Source organism: Triplophysa rosa, linkage group LG2 (genome assembly GCF_024868665.1).
Source record: "Triplophysa rosa linkage group LG2, Trosa_1v2, whole genome shotgun sequence".
In the NCBI taxonomy this organism is placed as follows: Eukaryota; Metazoa; Chordata; class Actinopteri; order Cypriniformes; family Nemacheilidae; genus Triplophysa; species Triplophysa rosa.
Window position 1 is genome coordinate 18,453,137 of NC_079891.1, and position 22,086 is coordinate 18,475,222.

At 39.8% G+C, this 22,086-nt stretch overlaps 3 protein-coding genes across 3 annotated transcripts in view; 2 read left to right on the forward strand and 1 right to left on the reverse strand.

Annotated features, from left to right (window-relative positions):
* Window positions 1–3,327: 3,327 nt before the first annotated feature.
* On the reverse strand, window positions 3,328–15,580 carry LOC130570880 (uncharacterized; the record flags this gene model as incomplete). The annotated part of the gene is made up of 6 exons (XM_057361345.1): window positions 3,328–4,092; window positions 4,635–4,749; window positions 5,464–5,657; window positions 5,754–5,954; window positions 14,816–14,889; window positions 15,537–15,580. Coding segments are annotated over 6 exons (657 nt in total), but the record flags the coding sequence as incomplete, so codon positions are not given.
* Window positions 15,581–17,903: 2,323 nt separating this feature from the next.
* Window positions 17,904–21,748, forward strand: znhit1 (zinc finger, HIT-type containing 1). The gene is made up of 5 exons (XM_057361332.1): window positions 17,904–18,006; window positions 18,221–18,391; window positions 18,524–18,603; window positions 18,784–18,953; window positions 21,161–21,748. Exons 1-5 carry the CDS (start codon window positions 17,934–17,936, stop codon window positions 21,180–21,182), a joined length of 516 nt encoding a protein of 171 aa, XP_057217315.1. The 5' UTR covers window positions 17,904–17,933; the 3' UTR covers window positions 21,183–21,748.
* The window catches only part of LOC130570786 (neuronal tyrosine-phosphorylated phosphoinositide-3-kinase adapter 1), a 46,328-nt gene continuing 45,413 nt past the window's right edge, over window positions 21,172–22,086 (forward strand). The window contains exon 1 of the mRNA XM_057361260.1: window positions 21,172–21,233. The gene's annotated coding sequence lies outside the window, so the exon portion shown is untranslated. The remainder of the gene's footprint in view (window positions 21,234–22,086) is intronic.

The window sequence follows — 22,086 nt, forward strand, 5'->3', positions numbered from 1 at the left end:
GTGAAAGACGTCCTTACTTTTGCACATATGACACAGGGATAGCCGCTCTCGAGAGCCCTTCGCTAAAGTGACAGGGTTGCCAGATCTTCACAGAAAAAATTAGCAAATAAAGACAAAACAAAAACAAACCTTAAAATGCAAATTGTTGATATATTTTATAAGAACAAAAATTCTTAAAATCTGCAACAGAGCAAAAGAGCATATCAGCATTTTAGTTTAAACTGACGGACAAAACGAATCTTTAGCCGAAAAATATGTCGCTATGGTTACCAGTTTGTCAATCATCACAAATGCGGGAGTGTGTACTATGTGTGGCTAAAGTCATTCGCGAACCAGTGGACGGGGCTAGAGAAGTAGTCGTTGATATTTTTCTGTGGAGGCGGTGTTCAACCTGTCATAGATAGGTGCATTCCAGGACCTGGCGTTCGCTGAGCCTGGTGTCAATAACAGTTGTAATTTCAGTAACAAGGGCGTTTTCAGTTCTGACACTTACAGGATATTCGCTTGAATACGATTCCCTCTTAAGGGCTCAGCATACTACATTCGAAATCAAAAAACGACCGTCTGTGACCTGATTTGGAACAAAATCTGGTCCAAACGACAATTCGTTTCACTAGGTCGCCGCAGCAAACCAAACAGAACTCTCCGGGAAAGTTTGTGTTGGCCGGTAAACACCCTCGAGCCACCATTGGTCCATTACCATTACGTAATAGGTGGGTGTGTTATGAAGCGCCGCCTGGTCTGTGGGAAATAACGTGTCATTTTATTTGCATGCGTCATGTAAACCCCGCCTCCAGAAACAAAGGGGTGTTGAATTGTTCGAAAACACTATACCGTCTCTCAACGTTTTCGAGCTTCGTTTTACCCCCAAACGCAGAACGAAAGCGCAATTCGCCTGGACTATGCCGAGCCCTTTATACAACAAAAGCTCAGGTTAAAATTGAGGTCTTAATTCATGGCCCCTTTAATATAACGTAATGCGAACTTGCAATTGCTACACGTGTGTTACAGTCATCTGCTGTTCAGCCGCGCGGTGCGCGCTCCCATTGCGTCGCGAACGGAATATGTAACGTTACCGCTCATGCGCGAGGCGCACGCGAACATCCAAACGAGTCCGTTTAGCGCATGTTTGTATAGAAAAATGATAGTGCCGCAGCACAGACGCATTCTCTGTAGCTGTGTCTCGTTTCGTAAGGCTGCGTCCTTGTGTCCTCCATAGGTATCATCCTCTGAAGGATGCGGTACACGGAGGATTCTCAACTTAGAATTAAACGAGACGTCCTTCATAGGACATACTGGCAGAAAAGAAAACAGGAAGTACCATGTTGCTATGACAACAGGTTGCACTCCCACACCTGTCAAATTAATTAAAATTATTTCTACATGATTTAAGAGGTAAAAGTTGGTTACTTTTAAACAATATCAAAAGAGTTAAACAAATATAATTTTTTTGCCTTACTATTTTAAAACGTTTAAAAATCACTAAACACTTGTAAACCTATTACTACATATGCCTGCTAAGATTAAAAAAAGTGACACAAATTGTAAACTGTTAACATTTAAACACCACATATTTGATTGAATGTGCAGCTGTTTATTCAAATAACAGACGTTTGCTGACGCAAAGAATTGTGGGTTATTTCTAGCAACGAAGGATACAGCTCATGTGTCCTCCGAATTCTCGTGAAAGTAGGTCGCATTAGAAGGGTGCCTACAGAGTGTCCTACCTGCTTTTATGAAACGAGACAGCCTCGATGACGTAGCAGGCTTCAAATGAGACCTCAGGAGGACGCAGCCACAGTGGTCAGGCCGGTCACAGTGCAACAGTGAAAAGGGACCCCACTGAAACAGTGTCGCGCTACGCGTTCCGCACGTTGTTTAAGCTACATAAACCGGTAATGCAGTATATTGAAAATTCATATCATACCAAAATACACACCGGTATTCGATATGAATCGGTATACCCCCCAGCACTACCACGGAGCCGTGTCGAGCAGTTCTTTGATCGATGGATGCACTTTTTGGAGCTTCAAAAAGTCAACACCCATTCACTCCCATTCTACCGCTTGGAAGTAAAATGATACGTGGTATTTTAACTCCGACTGCATTATTCTTCAAGAAGAAAACCATATTCAGTCGCCTTGAGGGTGAGTAAAACATGGGGACATTTTGAGTTGCTATTAACGTATCCCTTTAGCTCTTTCTAGTAGGCCTAACCTAATAATTTGGTGCAAGATTCCCCCGGATGCCCCATTTTGAAGGGGCCATCTTAGCTAGCCTACTCTAACACTTCAGAAAAAGAAATGATGCACATTTTCCTCGAATATAAATGAAAGGATTAGTTAACGCAAAAATGAACATTCTGTCATCATTTATTCACCCTCTTGTTGTTTAAAACATGACGACTCTCTCAGTGGCTCATTGAGGCGTGTGTTGTTTGCTTTTGCAGTGAATTGACGTTTAAAACGGTAAACCATAATTTACTTTGTCTAAGCGCGCATTAAAGGGGCGAATGTTGCGTCATCTAATTAACAGTCATGCGCTAAAATGTGTAATATGTAACAATGCGCATGACATTCGCCTATTGTGCTACAACAACACCCAAGCATTTCCAATGAGTCTATGAGTACATTTATAATCTCAAAACGACATTGACACATTTTAGGTTAATCCATGTAAATTCCTCTAAAAACTTCCAGTGAGATTTCGAAAAAACACGAAAAGCTTACCCTGTTATATCTGCAGCTGTGAGTCAAGCAGCTATGAGTCTTGTGTCGTAGAGTTCAAGAACACTTTCACTTTCATTTTGACAAATGCTTGACATTGTTTCACTTTCGGGATACATGCTCTAACGCTCAATTGATTTCTTTAATTTCCTAAAAAATATATTGCACAAATTCTCTGAGTAATCCACTGTCACCTTGACTTTTTTGCTCTTGCGTTGGTAATGCATTTTCATGCTTTCATTTTACAGTATTCGTTTTTAGAATAGTTGTGAAATTAATTGCATATATATCATTACTCAAAATGTTTCTGGTTAGACATGTTTGTTCATTGGTTTGATATACATTTCATTTACACTGTCTAGGTACTGTAAAAATTTACTGTGATGTGTGCAGCACAAGCAAAACACTGCTAAGCATATTTTTGTATTTGGCATACATCATGAATTTTAAAGCATACTGTCATCCAATTCATCTTAAATCTAAAAATGTGCAATTTACAGTACATTTTAGGATGTTATAGCCTGCATTATTATATTTATTAAACATAGATAGACCTACTTATAAAATGTATGCACTGAGTATAGGTTACACAATGAAAAGAATAACAAACAACTTTGTGTTTAGGTGTAAGGAAAGCTCATTTTAAACACAAAAATGAACCTCTTTTATTAGTACAACACAAAATCAATGCCATAATGAAAAGAGAGAAACACTGCTATGGTCTTTACCATATCGTGAGTGTGTTGAATAGCCAGTAGATGTCGCTAAACTATAATTGAATATGTCGAAATTTATACAGTGAAAAGCACATAATGTACAATTTGCATCACTGACAGTCGGTAAGACAAACAGTACAATTTGGACTTCTAACCTATATTTATGACATTTTATCTCATATTGAGATATAAAAGCCTACAAAATAAAACATTCATATTCAAGGATACACAATGATTTATTTGTTTTGATTGATATTTAGATTCATCAGTATCTGAAACCATGCAGGCACAATAATTGTGACCAATAATTTCACAATCAAGATTCACTTAATCATTCAGAAAATCACCTGCTTGAGTTACGTTACAAGGGCAGATACCTAAAACAAGGCTTCCACAAAATGATCCCCTGCGAAAACATTGGCTATTTATATACTGTATGTCTACATGGCTGTACCAAAACAACAATTTTAATACTGCATCTATATTATTACAGGCTTAACCACAGCACACATTCATTATGATGATATATGATAATGGAAACATGCTTATTTTACAGCTAATTTGATCCATAAATCGATAGATTTTAATTTTTGTCACATCTGACCTCGTAGTTCTCTGAATTCACGGAAGTTTGTGGTAATCCCTGGGACCTGTGGAAAATAATGCAGAAAAATGTTCGCTTTTTTTACAAAGACCTCCACAAAATTCTTTACAAATATATTTTTAATGCATATATACAGTATGTATTTTAGTGTGTATATGCAACTGTATAAACTTTTAGTAGTCAACCAAAAATAATGAGGAATATACATTTATAGCTGATTGAATGAAAGAATAAATGAGGTCAGAAAAACATGTACTGATCAAGTAAAGGAACAGTTCACATAAAAATCATAATTTGCTCACCCTCCAGTTGTTACAAACCTGTATTCATTTCTATGTAGTGCTGAACACATGAAGATGTTTTAATGAAAGTTTGTAACTAAGCCGTTTTGGGTCACCATTGACTCCTATAGTAGTCTTTTGTCCTGCTATGGGAGTCAATAGTGACCCAAAAGGTCTTACTAACCTTCATTAAAATATCTTTCTTTTCGTTTAACACAACAAAGAAATGTATACAGGTTTATAACAAATGATGACAAAATTTTCATCAATTTAACAATTTCTTTAAACTCTTGTTATATGTTCTTACCTGTTCTAGTACTGTACAAATAGCACGTAATTCCATATACAGCAGCAATTCCCAGCACAGTCCAAAACATTTTTTTCAGCAGAACTTTGTAATGAAATTGATTCTGAGGAAAGAACTGAGGGAAAAAAATATTATTACTTAAGTGTTTTAAGTTTTTGGACAATAATAATATACAATAATAATTGAGATAAAGCACATGTAAAAAACAATATGTGACGGCTAATGTTTAAAAAATATAAACTGTTAAGCATGTTGAAATAACAAACAATAACATTAAGGGCCCTATCATACACTTGGCGCGATGCGACGCAAGGTTTTTTTGTTCGTTTCGGACCAACGCAGTTATCATTTTCACGTCCAGCGGCACGTTGTTTAAATAGCAAATGCACTTGCGTGCTGGTCTGAAAAAGAGGTGTGTTCAGGTCAAGCGGCAACTTTCCGATCTCTCTTGTGAAGCCAAAATAAGTGACTTAAACTGCAATTCAACGACTGGCCGCTAGAGACTGGCTCCAAAAGAGAGCACAGTCTCATTGATCACCTAGTGGACTCGGTTGTCTCAACATTTTTCTCGCTCATACGCTGTTATGCATTCAATTGCACGCGGACAGGGTGTGCGGACGACCACGGACCCTCCTGATGAAGAAAATTACGCCATGCGGCTGGACTATACTTTATGCTTAAGTGCACTTGCGCCATCCGCTTCAGGCAACGCGCTTAGATCATTAAAATCGGGCCCTAAAAAAATTATTAATAAAAAATGTATTAAGTCACCCCCTTACATAAATAGCAGTCACACAGATTTCCAAAAATGAAAGAGGTCAGACATTACCTGAGCTTTGACATGCTCAATAACTTTGGTCAGTGCATCATCATTAATGGCACATTTCAGTAACCCAACATCTTCATAGAAGAGAAAGTTCACTGTAAGCGTATTTTCCCTGTTTACAAATCTGCTGCTGTCGGGTACAATTTTCTCTCGTTCAAAAGTGTGATGGAGAACCATGAACACAGCTGGTTTGGATGCTGTTTAAGGACAATAAAAGGTAGTCAAAATGTGTTTAATGTAATCTGCATCTAATGTCTACTAACTGCAAATGTATTTTGTGATCTCTAAATTACCTGAACACCTATTAAGTCCAATCAGCGCAGCTTCCATGTCAGTTCCTGCTCGTGACACAATGGGGCAGAAATCCAGGATGACATCACACTCCTCCACAGAATACACCCTCTTCAATCCGCGTATACGTTTATGGAGATGTTTTAAAATTTGTTGGGGTGCATCAAGTGCGTTTACAGTCTGAATTATGAAGTATTTGTGTGCTTCAAGATGAAAAACAAAGTGTGTTAGTTTTCAATCTTAGCATTAAAATGTTCTTGGAATTGTTGTGATTGTATGGAAAATAAATTATTATTGGACTTGGATGATCACTGAAAGGATGAATGTAAAATGTAAAGTGAACTATAATAAATAATTATTGTATTAGTCACTGGGATAGAGACTGAATCACTTTCTGCTGTTCAGTTTACTGAGAGAATGACAGTGTAAACCCATTTTTCACATTCACTTGCTTTACTTGCAAAATAACAAATATATGGATAAAAATAATGTGATAAACACCCTTTTCTGTGTTGCTTTTACTTACTTTTTCCAACTATTAAAGACACAATCTGTTCCTTGGAAGCCGTACAGTATGTCCAGAAGATATTATCAAATAACAAAAAAAAACATTTGTTCCTCAGTGCAGCAATTTCATATGCAACAATAATTTAAGTAAGGATTTAGGTTAAGGTTTTAGTAGTGACATTTCCACCAGAAATACTTTGAGAGAACATGAATTTAATATGATATAAGAGATAGAAAAATATGCTTTGGTATAAGCACCAGGTAACCCATCAGAACCTGGCATACGAATAATGCAGCAATGATCAGGATGGGTGATGGGGTTGTGCAAGCTGAATGCAAATGCTATCACACTGATATTATTTTCAGTACTGTTCCTGGAGACTACTTGCTGCATCTGAATATAGAGACTGCATCCTCTGAAGGCTGCATTACAAGGCTGCATGTGTCACTGAGGCGCAACTGAAGTCTAATAAATCCATCCTTTGTCGAAAGCTTTTTCAAATGCAGCTGCAAAATGTGCCCATCTTTTCACAGGCTGTGAAGGATAGAACAAATGAATCCATCACAGCCTTAGCTATCCCAAGATTAACTCTGCGCAGTAACGGTTGGATATTTTTAAACAGACATTCAAAACTTTAGTTGAATAAAAGTATATAATACACAGAAAGGGTCCTTTTCAGTGCTTTAATATTATGATGTTTTTCATTAATAATACTGCTGCATTATTGTGTTGTTACTTTCATATATTTCTAAGGCTGGTAATTTGATAAAATGTTGAGGAGTTTGACCTACAGAAAAAAGTCATACTCTAAGATTAAATTTCTGTCAGCATATTTGTTGTAAAAAGTCAGAAATGTCTTTGCTTTGACCCACTGATGTCACCAGAATACTCTCTGTATACTACTGTAGACGGTCTCATTTCAGTTCCTCTTGTGTCTTTGTAGGTTTCGTTCCGAAGACCGATGCTGTGTCTCAATTTGTGGACAGCAAGCCAAAACTGTTTGATGGAGAGAGGGGAACGGGACAGGCAAAGGACCTCGACACCATTTTCACTAAAATACTTGTTCACTATCGCCATCTATTGCTGTATACTTGTATTGCGGCTTTCTGGGTTCTTTGAAAAGAGATCATCTGATGATTACCTATAAAGGCTATACAGGAGTGGATAGTTATTAAAAAATAAAAATACTCTTTAAAATCATAATTGTATTACATGTTGTTTTAAACCCCAAATATTTTACTTAAACCATTCCTTAACACGTATTCAGCCATTTGTTATATCCCACAGGGAAGAAATACTGTGGTATATTTTAGTATTTACTATGGTAAAATTGTAGTATAATGTAGTATTTAATAAATGTTGTTCATGTATACTGCTGTTTTCTACCATGTTAATAGTCAACTGATAACCTGTAAGAAATCCTGCAGTACTTTAATATTTGCTATTGACGCCTTTACTGTTAAACATTGTGACACGTTTTTGTGGGCAGAGCCTAGCTGGAGGCAGAAAGATCCCACTGACCGCATTTCTAATGCTAGGTAGCACGTTTTGTTTGCTTGCTTTTTGACAATGACTAGAAAAAATATGATTAAGTTTTAACATTTAAGGTCACACGCTGTCTAGGACCGCGATTGTTTTTGAAAAAGTTAACTTTAACGCCATGAACCTGGCCGACCTGTACGCGCTCACTCAATGGATCCAAGGATGAACTGAAAGGATTACCTCCAGTTAAGTGGCCTGACATCTACACCTATTACACCTACCAGACAGAGAAACGTCTCCGGTTACTGTCGTAACCTTGGTTCCCTGAGAGGAAGGAACGAGACATTGCGTTAAACGCTAGGGGAATCCCCTTCTCTAAACCTTTATTGATAACGCCAGTAGAAATGAAAATGTAACTGGCCAATGTGGTCCAAGACTGCGCTTAGGGGCGTGGTAAATGAGTCAGTAAAATGATCCGAACTTCCCATAACTATTGTGCAGTGCTCTGCAGCAGCGTACTAGCTGTCTGACTATGCTTTGTGTGTCAGCTAGGTCGTATAGGTGGTCAAGGGGGCGGTCCTACCCCCAACTATCACTCGCACGAGCCTGTGCTTTATGACTGCATGTTCGCGGTTCAGGATATGACTCGCGTGAGCCTGTGTCTTATACTGTATGTGGCAGTGTCTTTCACCGTCACTGTCTTTACTGCTTGGGGATGCAAACATACCAGGTTGCGCCTGTTTCTATCCTCACTATGTACACCGGATGCCTCAGCCCTGTGTTATTTAATCTATATCGCTGGCTGCATGCCAGCGCTTAATATACAGGGTTTGTTTCTACCTTGCTCGGCCCCGGCACTTGCCGTTTTTATACTTGTTATTCTGCTATGTGTATTGCTACCCTGCTCAGTGTAGTGGCATAGCATTCCTGCAAACTATGGTGGTATGGTATCCCCCAGAGTTCTGAGTGTTTTGATTGGATCCCGTAGCAGAATGTGGGATCCAATCGTCTTAGAGCCTATGTAAGGTGTGCGCTGTCAGTGGGAGTTGTGCTGTGTGCTACTGCCAAGGGTTATGTGGTGCACATTATGTGTTAGCTCCGCTAAAGTCGAGTAGTGATGGGAAGTTCGGATCATTTTACTCACTCGGACCTTTGAGTCTGGTTCAACAAAATGAACGAATCTTTTTTCGAGTCATATCGTTCATTTTAGCAAAATATAATTAAAATGTTACATGTTACTTTCCTAACACATCTACTACTTATGCAAACGTTGATCACATTACAAACAATACAAAACTATAATGCTATAAGAAACAGAAAAGTACGCTTAACCAATGCAGTCAGAGCCAGAAAGAGAATTGATTAGTTCACCTCCCGAGTCTTCGGGTTTGAGTCGTTCGTTCTTAACGAAAAAGACAAAACCGCTAAAACCAATGCAGTCAGAGCCGGAGTTAATTTACTAATTCCAGTACAGGACCCATAGAATGTTACACAATGCGCATGCGCATTGAAAGAATCACTCCCCGAGACGACTCGTTCTTCCCGAGTCACATTAAAGATTCGTTCAAAATGAACGAATCGTTCAAGAACGACCCATCACTACTGCACAAGCCGCCCAAAGCACTGGGCGAGGCTTGGCTTGACTCACGCCTAGCTCCACGTTTCAAACAAATGTCAATTCTATCGAACTGTTTTGCTAATTTCCCTTGGATGAAATTAAACATTCAGCACATTTTCTACTTGTTTTAAAAAATCCCACATACTTAAAAAATTAGGTATTAGTAGGTATTAGAACCTCGCGAAGGTGTTGGGCGTAGCCCAACCCGCAGCTCTGCAGATGTCTGCCAGAGAGGCGCCCTGAGCCAGTGCCCATGAGGAGTGTGCCTCACTCCTACTGGGCAGGGGCGATCTTGAGATCGGTATGCCGTAGCGACGGCATCCACGATCCAGTGCGCCAGCCTCTGTTTGGAGACAGTCCTCCCCTTCTGCTGACCTCCAAAACAGACAAAGAGCTGCTCAGAGTTTCTGAAGCTCTGCGTGCGGTCCAAGTAGAGGCGCAGTGCGCGTACTGGACACAACATGGATGGGGTTGAGTCTTCCTCCCCAATGGGGAGCGCCTGCAGGTTCACCACCTGGTCTCTAGGGGGAGTGGTGGGAAATTTGGGCACGTAGCCAGGCCAGGGTCTCAGGATAACGTGAGAATCACCGGGCCCGAGTTCTAGGCAATCTATGGACACGGAGGGTGCTTGTAGGTCCCCTACCCTCTTGGAGGTGAGTGCCATCAGGAGAGCCGTCTTTATCGTGACGTGAGAAAGAGCGGCAGCTCCGAGGGGCTCGAATGGGGGGGGCCTCTTGAGGCCTGCCACCTAAGTCGCAAGAGGGTATGGAGCGCGGATGAGGCGGTCGCCTTCTCGCGCCCCTTAGGAACCTAATGACCAGGTCGTGCTGTCCCAGAGGCTTCCCAGCAACTGGGTCGTGATGAGCGGCCGTAGCGGCTACATACTAGTCATGGGAAGTTCGAGTCATTTTTCCGATTCGGATGTTTGAATCTCGTTCAGCAAAATGAACGAATCTTTTTTCCGAGTCATTTTGTTCATTTCGTTCATCTGAGCAGAGTTAAATTAATGTTGCATGCTAATAGCCAAATTACCCCATAATGTTTATTTATGCTAGTTTTGATCAGATATATAATAAGAAATAACTTATATTGTAGTTAGGGACAAGTTATGAGAAACAGTTATTAAATTTTTTCCTGACAGCCATATAAGCTCTGAAATCTGTACAAGAAACAAAAAGGATTATAGCTCAACTCTAGAGACTTATTTTGCCCATATAGGCTGCATTTACAGAAAACATAAATGATTAGTTCACCTACCGAGTCCACAGGTCCGAGTCGTTCGTTCTTTTGTCACGTGACAACCCCATAGGCCAGTCTATGCAGACTGTGCCGGAAACAGAAATGATTAGTTCATCTACCAAGTCTTCGGGTTTGAGTCGTTCGTTCTCTTGTCACGTGATATGACAGATGCTTGTTTAATGTATTACATACAAAAATAACTTATTTCCTGACTTCCCTTACAAATATTCATGTTTTTAACTCTTGCTTTTGATGCATTTCTGTAAAATTATGTATTTATAATTCATTAACAATTTTGGGTCACTCAGGTATGCAATAAGGTTTACAGGTTGTTGTTTTTTACTAAAAAGTCTCATGCAGTTTGCAAAGTATATAATAATAGGCTATTGAAATCATTTAAATGTGCAATTATTTAATAAGAGATCACTTGTGTAATATATGCATTAGACATAAACACTGACTTTACTAGTGTTGCTTATGTTTATATTTTGCCAGCACAGTTCTTATGCAAAATAGTTAGTTATTAAGATAAATTAAAAACACATGCAGAAATCCACAAGAAACATTTATGAATATACTGACAGAAAGAATAACAGAACAGTACGTTTTAGAGAAGATGTTTATTGCACATATCTTTTGATAATTTTATAATATTTCTTCCTATAATACAACATATAACACGTACATCATGCATTTGACTGATGATCCGGGAAGTGGTCACGTAACGTTAAAGACTTGGACTCGAAGACTCCGGTACAGGCTGCAGGTTTGCCTGCGGAGCTACCATTGGACAAAAGGGCTCGGACCCGATGACTCGAGAGACGAACTAATCATTTCTCTTTCCGGTATAAGGACTCGGACCCGATGACTCGAGAGACGAACTAATCATTTCTCTTTCCGGTATAAGGACTCGGACCCGATGACTCGAGAGACGAACTAATCATTTCTCTTTCCGGTATAAAAGAACAAAAGGACTCGGACTCGATGACTCAAGAGACGAACTTCATTACTGTTTCTGGTACAATGTTGCACATGCGCGGTCAACACAAAATGAACGAATCACTCGCTGAGACACTCGTTACTCCCGAGTCATTTTAAAGATTCGTTCAAAAAGATCGAATCGTTCATGAACGACCCATCACTACTACATACACTCCCAGTGTGGAGGGGTGAGAGGTTACTCTCCAGTCTCTCTTGAGGAAGGGACAGCACATTCCCGATCGAGCAACTCTGCGGGTCTTCTCTTCGAGAAGAGCACCAGGACGAGAAGAGGCGCCACTTATGGGCGTATAGCCGCCTAGTGGCCGAGGCCCCAGCCTGAGTGATGTCCCAACCACCTCAGGGGGTGGGCCACTCAGGATCTCCTCGTCCCGTCCAGACATGGAAGTTCCAGGGGTCTGCCTGGGATGCAGTTACGTGCCCTTCCCCTGGGAAAGCAGGTCCTTCGCCAGGGGGATCGGCCAGGGGGGAGTTGTTGTCAAGAGCATTAGCTCCGAAAACATTGTGAAGCAGTAACTCTGGAAGGCGGAGCCACGTCCGGCTCTCATGAATGCCCACTCCCAGCACCGGCGCTTTCTGCCAACTGCAAGTAGTAGTAGGCAAATCTATCATCCATTCAAACATACTGTAAGTATGATAGGGTACAGCACCGAGTGATCGGGGCGTTGTGAACTCATAATAACACAGCTCTACCAGCTGCCATACATGCAGGGGAGCTTAAAGCTTCACAGATCCATTGCTCGATACAGAGGGCTTAGCACTGCGTATACAGGAGCACTGAAAACCTAACGTGTATCAACATACAACAGGACACCGCCGTGCCGGGAGCTGGAGGCAAAGAACACTAGGTAGTGTGGCTGCACATATACAGCTGAACAGCACCAAACCAGCATCACCCTCAGGTCACACACCGCTCAGCGCTGTCTCCTGGGGTCCGATATGAGGTTGGGACACAAGAGATACAGCAGCGTGCATAAGTAACAACAAGCTCCGGGTTGGAGGTCTGTGCAAAAGCGGGCGCGCACACCCATACAGTCACATGGGCAGAGTTGCTTCCAAGGAAGTATCGCAAGCCACTTGGTGGAAAGCCTGCACCCTTTAAGCCAAAAGGATTTACACAGGTATTACAGACGCTTCACATCCGTATAATATAAGATATAGCGCACACGTAAAACACATTACGGTGTACTTTGGACATGGGAAGTGATGGATAAGGCGGGAATCGAACACGGATCTCCCACGTAGAAGAAGGCGTCTCACAAATGCATGGAGCACGTGCGTGAAAAGGCTCGTCGCCATTTTGAACAGCGCCCATGTGAAAGAATAATCACAACATGTGCTGACACGGCATGCCGCCATTACAACAGGGCCCACTCACGTGTGAAAATTAAGCACAGGATCTGCTCGTGTGCGAGAAGTAGGGATGGGCGATATGGCCCTAAAACTTTATCTCGATAATTCCTGGTATTTCTTGCGATAACGATAAAAATGACGATATATCCATAATGTCATCCACCGCTGTTTTTTGCGTCAAGTGATAGTAGCTGCATGTAGTCTAGACCCTCAGAAAAACAAATATTATCAAAAAGTAAAACTTACCCCAAATCAAACAGCTCCTAAAATATACCTACAGTGTTTTTGTAAATATAAAATGTAATAGTGAGATTCGACTTCAAAAGGTTGTAGTAAAGAAAAGTTAAATGAACTAAAGCTCAATAAACACATCATGTCATACCTAAAACTGTATATATTCTATTGTTGGGTGGAAACAATCGATCGCATCACGCTGTCAATCACTCTCTCTTGAACTGTGTGAACCTTCTCTTCTCACAGCAACATACACTGAATCTGTCTATGACTCGCGCTACAGAAAGAGAACAGAAAAATGCGGGTAAAAGAAATCTAATTAAATAATCCATGCTTTTATACGCTCATAAACGTATTTAAAATAACGTAATACAAACTCGCATTTGTACCGTATGTAAACAGGCAGCAGTGCTGTGCGCGCTGTGTCGCTATGAAAGCACATGTGGGCGCGAGCTGCGCACGGGACGCTCCGTTCATCCTGTATATAACAAGCAAGAAATCATACTAAACTATTTGCGCACGCGCACATAACATCTAACGAATGTTTAAATAAATACTTTTAGCCAAACTAAATGTTGTGGTGTAACGCATTATGACTATCAACGAATACTTAACAAACGAATTAAATAAAACGAAAGTGAAACTAAACATTAACTCGGACGCATCTACAGTGCCAACCTAAACGAGATTTAGAGCTTTAGTGCAAACTCTTTCTCAGCTTCACGTCCGCCCTCCGCTATACCCGTTTTCACTTCACATGTGAGCTGTGAATGGGTCTCACAAAGATATCTACAAAGAGAGGGGATGACGTCATCAACTAGAATTTATCGTTTATATCGCGGGAAGACTAATTCCTATCGTGTGGGGAATTTCTACCGGTATATCGCAAACGATATAATATCGCCCATCCCTAGCGAGAAGTGGCTTATATTTCATATTTTATGAAACCTTGCTACGCATATGAAATAACCATTTTATAAAAGCAATAAGCCCCAAGAAGCAGTAGGTTACAAGTGCATTTAATAACAGCTAAGGGCGTTGTGGCACGACTCGAAGCAGAACTCGGTTTATAAAATGCACTGTAACCCACTGCTTCTAGGGGCTTATTGCTATAGTAGTACACTATTTGTTATGTGGGATACAATGTTTGTAAAAAAAAAAGAACTAAAATAGCTTCAATGTAGCTAGCTACTTTTTGATTGTTACTTGTAGTGCAGCTATCACTTTTTCAGATGGGTATCTTAAGTGTGAATTAACTACTTTAACTTATGAGTAGCTTATTAAACTACAGTTTCAGAGTAGCTTCCCCAGCACTGATAGTATGAAACTGGATCATTTTGAATGCAAGGTTGGTCTCCAGGAACAGAACGGAGTACATCTGTTTAGGGATGTTTAATTTAGGGGCTGCGTTACATTTGTATGAGAATCATTCATTCTTTATTTAACCAGATTAAAAACTCATTGAGATTAAACTCTCTTTTACCCAGAGTGACCTGGCCACAATATTGATGAATGACATAAAACTTGTGACTTCCTGTCAGAAACAAGCTCATTGCTTCCATCCTATTTTGAATTCTTTTTAAAAGTATATTATATGCTACTTAAGTGTAACTATAGTCAGAGATTCTTACCATTATGAAACGCAGATGAAAACGTCCAGTTATTGTAGAAATATGCTAGTTCCAGGAAAACTACAGCCTTGTTTCTGAAGTTAGAACAGAACATATATTACCAAAGTAAAAACAAATTGTAGTGTTTAGGACTTACAATATAATACCACACGTAAATCTGAAAATAAAACGAGTAAAAAAATGGTAAACATCATTGTTGACCCTGGGATAACGCTTCAACCGATCAATCAGATTTGAGAGATAAATTTACAGTTTATGTGAAGTTTAAGCTCACAACTAGGGTTAGGTGATTGCTTCTACACCGTTGTTGTACCTAAAACCACAGGGAAATGACAGAGTTAGGGTTTGGGGTGGGTATAGGATATTCTCACAAAAATGTTGTTCCAGGGTCAACAGATTTGGCCCAAGAATATACAGTATCTCACTGGTTGCTTAAAAGCTAAAGAAGCTACTGCCTATGGTCTTATTCCCAAAACCACCCTCACTGATAACCCTATAAGCCTATAAGCAGTAGGAGGAGCAGTTCTAGCAGTAAGTCTTCAAAATAAGTAACGTTAGCCTATATGACCTACACCAGACGTGCCAATTGCGATTCTACCATGAGACCGCAAACTCTGTGTTTTTATTTAAAGGTTGTGAGAAACATTAAATACACATTTACACAGACAAACACACTCGGTAGCATTTGTTTTTAGGTTATAGAATAGGTTATTTGTCTTACCTGCTCCTCCCTGTGCCTCTGTAGAAGTAAAATATTTCTTGTTTTTAAGTGCGCTATCACACTTTCACTTTCCCATTACTGACTTCCTGTCCGATGTATTTTTGTGAACTCGCTAGTTCTCTAGCGGTTCGGTTTAATATAGCGATCCTGACGCCATTTGCTTATTGGATCGTGTTTAGTTTTGACTTTCATAAACATTTTAAAGCGACATTGCTATGATTTGTGGTGCATTGTTTAGATGAATCCATGGCGTTAATGCGCTGGCTGTAGGCAAAGGGAGAATCGTGGGTTTTGTAGTTCTTAAAATCATTAACAGAGTGGTGAGTATGCCATGAAGAACTACTGTCCACCCGTTTTAAGTGATGGGCTGATTGGTACAAATTTGAGAAATCGAAGCTGTTGTAAACAGTTCAGAGTCAGAGACAAACATTATTGCATAAATTCAAGCTCCCTTCAGTTTTATACTAAATATACTTTCTGATACCATTTAATGATATATTATGTAACTATTCAGTCTACAATATGTGCAGAATTATATCAAAGTGGTATACTGTCCGAAACATTAGGGATGGGAATCACCAGAGGCCTTACGATATGATATTGTTATCATGATGTTAAACATTTTGCGTTACGCTATTGTGATAACACAATACGTTACAATTTGATATCTTTCTCATGAATGCTGTAACAGAAAACTAAATGTATTTTTTGTGACGTTCAAGGCAGTGATCATATGCACTTTCTCTTAAATAGTGAAGAATAATAAAACAGACTAAAAATGTCATATTAGGCACTGAGATCGAAACTGTAGACTTAAATGTACGAATTTGGCGGATGCTTTTATCCAAAGTGACTTACAGTGCAATCGATACATTTTGAGTTCAACAAGTGAGTTCCCTGGGAAATTCTGTTCGCTATAACTGCCATTTATTGCAGGGCTGACAAATCTTTTGGTTTATTACTTTATTCCTCTGAAGTCCTTATTCCAAGGTCTGCTTTTCTCTGATTTCAACCACCAAAACAGATTACAGACCACTACCGCTTATCTGAGTACTGCAGTTATCTTGATTGTTACTTTGTACATTATGATCTCTTTTCTAATGCCAACACAAACGACTGTAAATGAATATTTTGTGTCAGAAATGTTTACTTATGTATCAAGTATAAGTGGGATAGCCTAATTTACACCCAGGAAAATGAATTTGGTCTTGTTAATGTTTAATGTTTTTATATTGGAGATGCAGAACAGTGGCATTTGTGGTTATTGTGATATTATTCTTTCTCTCAATGAACAATAACTGTGCTAATGTCGGGGTTGAGAACAGTCTCTTCTTGCTCATCATGTCATATAGTTATTTTCTGTATCATGCAAATATGTATTTCTCATTTGTATGACACATGAAAGGGAGGGGTGGAGTGAGCTGTTGGTTGCAATTCACAACGTCACCACTAGATGCCCCTAAAATCCACAATGTTCCTTTAAACTTTGTTTTTAAAATGACACTTAATTCTAAAAATAGCTTTTAGCTCAAATAGTTTAAAGAATAACATTGCTTGGTCTGTTGCCATAGTTTTATTGAGTAAATGTACAAACAAGCAATTTATATAACATATTTGTACATAACATTTAAATTCATTTGTAGCATTAGTATCACATTTATTAGTATCAGCATTAATCACAAAAGAGATGTCTATTAAAACTGTAGAATTGTTACATTTATATTATAATTATAAACATCATTACAAATAGTCATGCACATTACTTGGTACGAGAGGCTTTGCAGAAATCTCTCAGACCCCATCAAAACTATCTTCATCTGTGTTCTAAAGACGAACTAAGGTCTTATGCTTGTGGAACGACATGAGGGTGAGTAATTAATCACAGAATTTTCATTCTGGAGTGAATTATCTCTTTAAAGGGATACTTCACACAAAAAAGAAAATTCTGTCATCATTTACTCACCAAGTTTTTCCAAATCTGTATAAATTTCTTAAAAAATATTTGGAAGAATGTTTAGAACAGACAGATTTTGCAACCCATTGACTACCATTGGTAGGAAAAAATACAATGGTAGTCAAAGTGACCCAGAACTGTTTGCTGCCCTACATTCTTCAAAAGGTCTTCTTTTGTGTTCGTCAGAACAAAATAAATTATAAAGTAATTTTTCCAGGGAGTCAATCAGTTTGGTTACAAGCATTCTTCCAAATGTATTTCTCTGTGTTAATCAGAACACAGAAATGTTTACAGATTTGGAACAACTCGAAGGTGAGTAAATGATGACAGAATTTTCATTTTAGGGTGAAGTATCCCTTTAAGAATATTAGTCACTTCCACAGCCATCCAATAGATGTCAGTATAGTGCAAACGTAGATTTGCGCACCGCCAATAATCTACACATGAAGAACAGTCTCCAAGCAACTGCGTTAGTTCATTTTAAACTTCCAGGCATGGCGGAGAAGAAAATATCGGGTATGTATGATATCCCTGTGTACTTCCGAATAAATGGATTGATAATTGTGAATGAAGAAACAAAAATAAACGCAAGTCCTATGAGAAAACGCCGCCACCTCAACGTTCCTTTAAGTACTTGGAACACATAATAACACCCTAACGGCATGTGCATCACGCAGTCCTTTCATTCTATAAATCCAGCTGCGGTTAAATGACGTTTTCTCCCTTTCAGTTCGCTCACAGGATCCAAGTCAGCGGCGCGTACTGGACAGCGCCACGCGCCAGCGCCGTTTGACTCGCCAGCTCGAAGCTCTGGAGAAAGACAACTTCCAGGACGACCCTCACGCGAGCCTCCCTCAGCTGGTCAAACGGCTGCCGCAGTTCGACGAAAGCAACGAATCCGGTAACGAGCCAAGTCGGTGTTACAAATTCAAGCCTCATCCATTCACACACATTCCTATGTCCATTACAGAATGAATGACTGTGAGGCTGGCAGTTGTTTTATTGTTCTCCTTTGATGGGTTTTTATTTAAAGGCAAGCGGAGGAAAAAGACAAGGGGTGATCATTTTAAACAAAGGTTTCGCAAAAACTTCCAGACTCTTCTGGAGGAGGAGGTAAGCTAGCCTGTCTGTCACTCACACAAGACTCACGTTCTGATGTTGTGCGCTGGATACAACTGAAAACCACGCAAGATACGACTCTGGATTTACGATCAATAAGATCACATGCGTTCAAATCTGCTTCTGTAGCTATATAGTGACATGTTCACCGTCTTTCCCTCTTCTTTCCATCAGGACTTGAGTGTAAGCGAGGGTCCAAACTACCTCACAGCCTGTGCTGAGCCCTCTAAGTTTCCTCAGAGGCATTTCTGTGCTGTGTGTGGCTTTCCTTCAAACTACACGTGTGTTTCGTGTGGAGCTCGCTACTGCTGTGTCCGATGTTTAGGAACACACCATGAGACCAGGTAACACCATTTCTTGCACTCCTCTAGGTGGAAGGCAATATCCTCACTTGTATGTGAGACAGGAAGTTGACAGACAGTATAGATAATTCAAGGCACAGACACTACAAGAAATTAATAACACACTCGTAGAAATGAAAGTAATGGTTGTAGCTACTGAGGTGAAAGTAGGAGTAATGCTACTAGCCGAACAGTGCAAAGGAATATTAAATGAATGACTGATTTTAATAAATATTTCACATTTTGCATTTCAAGGAAGAAAATGCAAAAATGATTTTCCTTTATGCAACCAAAAGCAGTCTTGAATGCAGCTGTGGTGTAAACAAGAATTTCAGTGAGAGGTCCAGTTTAATATTGAGAGATTCTATTTATTATATTCTTGCTTGATTTGTTTTGCACCCTTGAAACAAATGTCTGTTTGACTACGTTTACATGCGCATCAATAATGCAGTTATTTCCAATTATCAGAGTAAGGACTTGATCGCAGTAACTGTTTACATGACATGAGAACACCTCTTTGCTCCCGTTTACATGGGAGTTTTATTAATCTGATTATTTGCTATAATACACAGCACAAACGATGATCTCAGATACAGTAGGTGTGTGTTACTGGCTATCGTTTTAATATATTCGCGTCAAATGCAAAACACCGTTATGTGGATGTATTTTCTGGTTATTCGGCGCCGTGATCAGTGTTGCCAGATTGTGGGCACTTTTTGCACAAAATGTGTTTTTTGAGGGTTAAAGTCATTGGTTAATTTCTTGATTGTCACTTTGAAGTGGTTTCTGGACATATTAGTCATATTTTCTAACTCTCTTTAATGCTGTGTTTGATCCGTTTGACCCGTTTTCCTGGTTTAATTATATTTTTCATCTTGTCATGGTTCGTTTTAAGGAGATAAAATGGTCATTATCATCGTTGGTTGACATTGCAATACATTTCTATCACGTTATTTTGGCAGTTAAAATTTGGGCCGGTTTTTGTTGGAGTGGGGGGTTTTATTGAGCCTTTGGGCTGGAAATTGTCCACCCAATCTGGCAACACTGACTGTGATGAATATAGAAATACGATGGAAAATGCCTCCGCAACGTTGTTGTACGCTGTCATCGCGTTCGGAGCAGAGACTGCTGACAGGAACTTTTGTTTACGGTAAAACTTCAGACTGTCATGTTTACCATGAATTTGCGCTTACGGTGAGTTACAGAAACACATGCGCACCTTGATCAGAGCAGCATAAATGCGATTAAGGTGTTTGCGTGCCTTCATATACCTTCATTTGGGCAGTCGTGGCCTAATGGTTAGACTCGGACTTGTAACCCAAACGTTGCGGGTTCGAGCCTCTATACCTGCAGGGATTGTAGGTGGGGGGAGTGAATGATCAGAGCTCTCCTCCACCTTCAATACCACGGCTGAGGTGAGACCCTTGAGCAAGGCACCGATCCCCCAACTGCTCCCCGGGTGCTGCAATGGCTGCTCACTGCTCTGGGTGTTTGTTCACGGTGTGTGTGTGTGTGTGTGTGTGTGTGTGTGTGTGTGTGTGTGTGTGCGTGCGTGCGTGCGTGCGTGCGTGCGTGCGTGCGTGCGTGCGTGCGTGCGTGCGTGCGTGCGTGCGTGCGTGTGCACTTGGATGGGTTAAATGCAGAGCACAAATTCCGAGTATGGAACACCATACTGGGCATCACATCACTTTCACTTTTCACTCACATCACTTTCATATTGCGATTAAAACCAGCGTACACCACATATGTTACTTCGATTATTCTTACTGTGATTATGAGTTTAATCGCATTGTTTAAATCGATTGGTTGCATTTACGTGAGGTAAAGTGTAATCGCAGTATTGCAATTTTGGCAATATTGCGATTACTTTTTACCTCATATAAATGCAATCATTCGATCTAAATAACGCGACGAGAATATATTAAAACGATAGCCAGTAACACGTCTACTGTACCCAAGAGCATCGTTTGTGCTGTGTATTATAGCAAATAAACAGAATAATTAAAACTGCATGTAAACGGGAGTGAAGAGGTTTGCGCATGTTACTGCGATGAAGTCCTTATTCTGATTATTTGAAATAATTGCATTATTGGTGCACATGTGAGTTCACTCTAGTATGAAGACTACTTTGTCCATCAGGTGGCATAAAGCACACAGAAGGGCCTGTGCAAGATCAAAATGTGTGTAAACCATGCTCTTTCTCATTTCAGGTGTCTGAAATGGACGGTATGATTTGTTCATCTGCGCTGACCTGCTGTCAAGCAAAACAAGCTTGAGATTTGGGTAATATTGCAATCAGAAGTTATGCTCATTCTCCAATGTCAAGTGCGTCCCTATAGTATCACAGCTGCACATTTGACTGCTGTTATCAAGTTTTAGCCCTGGTACACAAGGCCGTTTCACCTCTGCACTACACTTACAGGCTCTATTTTATATAAAAGATTATTAAAACAGATAAAACATTAGCCAAAACAAGAACAGCTGTTGAAGTATTTCTGAAAAGAGAAAATATTACAGCAAATAAGCATTTGCTTGTTATTGAATATATGGAGATATGCAACGTAGTTGTCTTGAAATAAACCCAAGGGGCAGAATAGAGAAACTTGTACCTTGTGGTTACCAACATCAAAATGTGTACTTGCAGAACAAAATCGCTCATGTAGCTAATAAGCAAGGGAAACTGCAGTTTGTAAAATGACTTTTTTCCTGAGAAAGATTGTAATGTAAATTTCTGTACATATGTTTATATCCAGTTGTAATAAAATGTCTGCAACAATCAAGTTTAGAACTTTTTTGGTCATTTCCAAAACCTGTTGTGGCTAATTAGAAGTACTGTTACAACGTTCCACGTCTTTAAAGAGTTTCCTTACATTTACATTTATGCATTTGGCAGGCGCTTCTATCCAAAGTGACTTACATTGCATTATACTATACTGTACATTTGATTCTAAGTATGTGCAATCCTGGGATCGAACCCATGACCTTGGCGTTGCTAGCACCATGCTCTAACCACTGAGCTACAGGAAAGCTGTACATTTAGGCATTTAACAGATTATTTTATCCATATCAACTTGAATGAGAGAGGAAACAATGAAGCAATACATAGAGAGGCAATAATACAGGAAGTTTAGGCTTT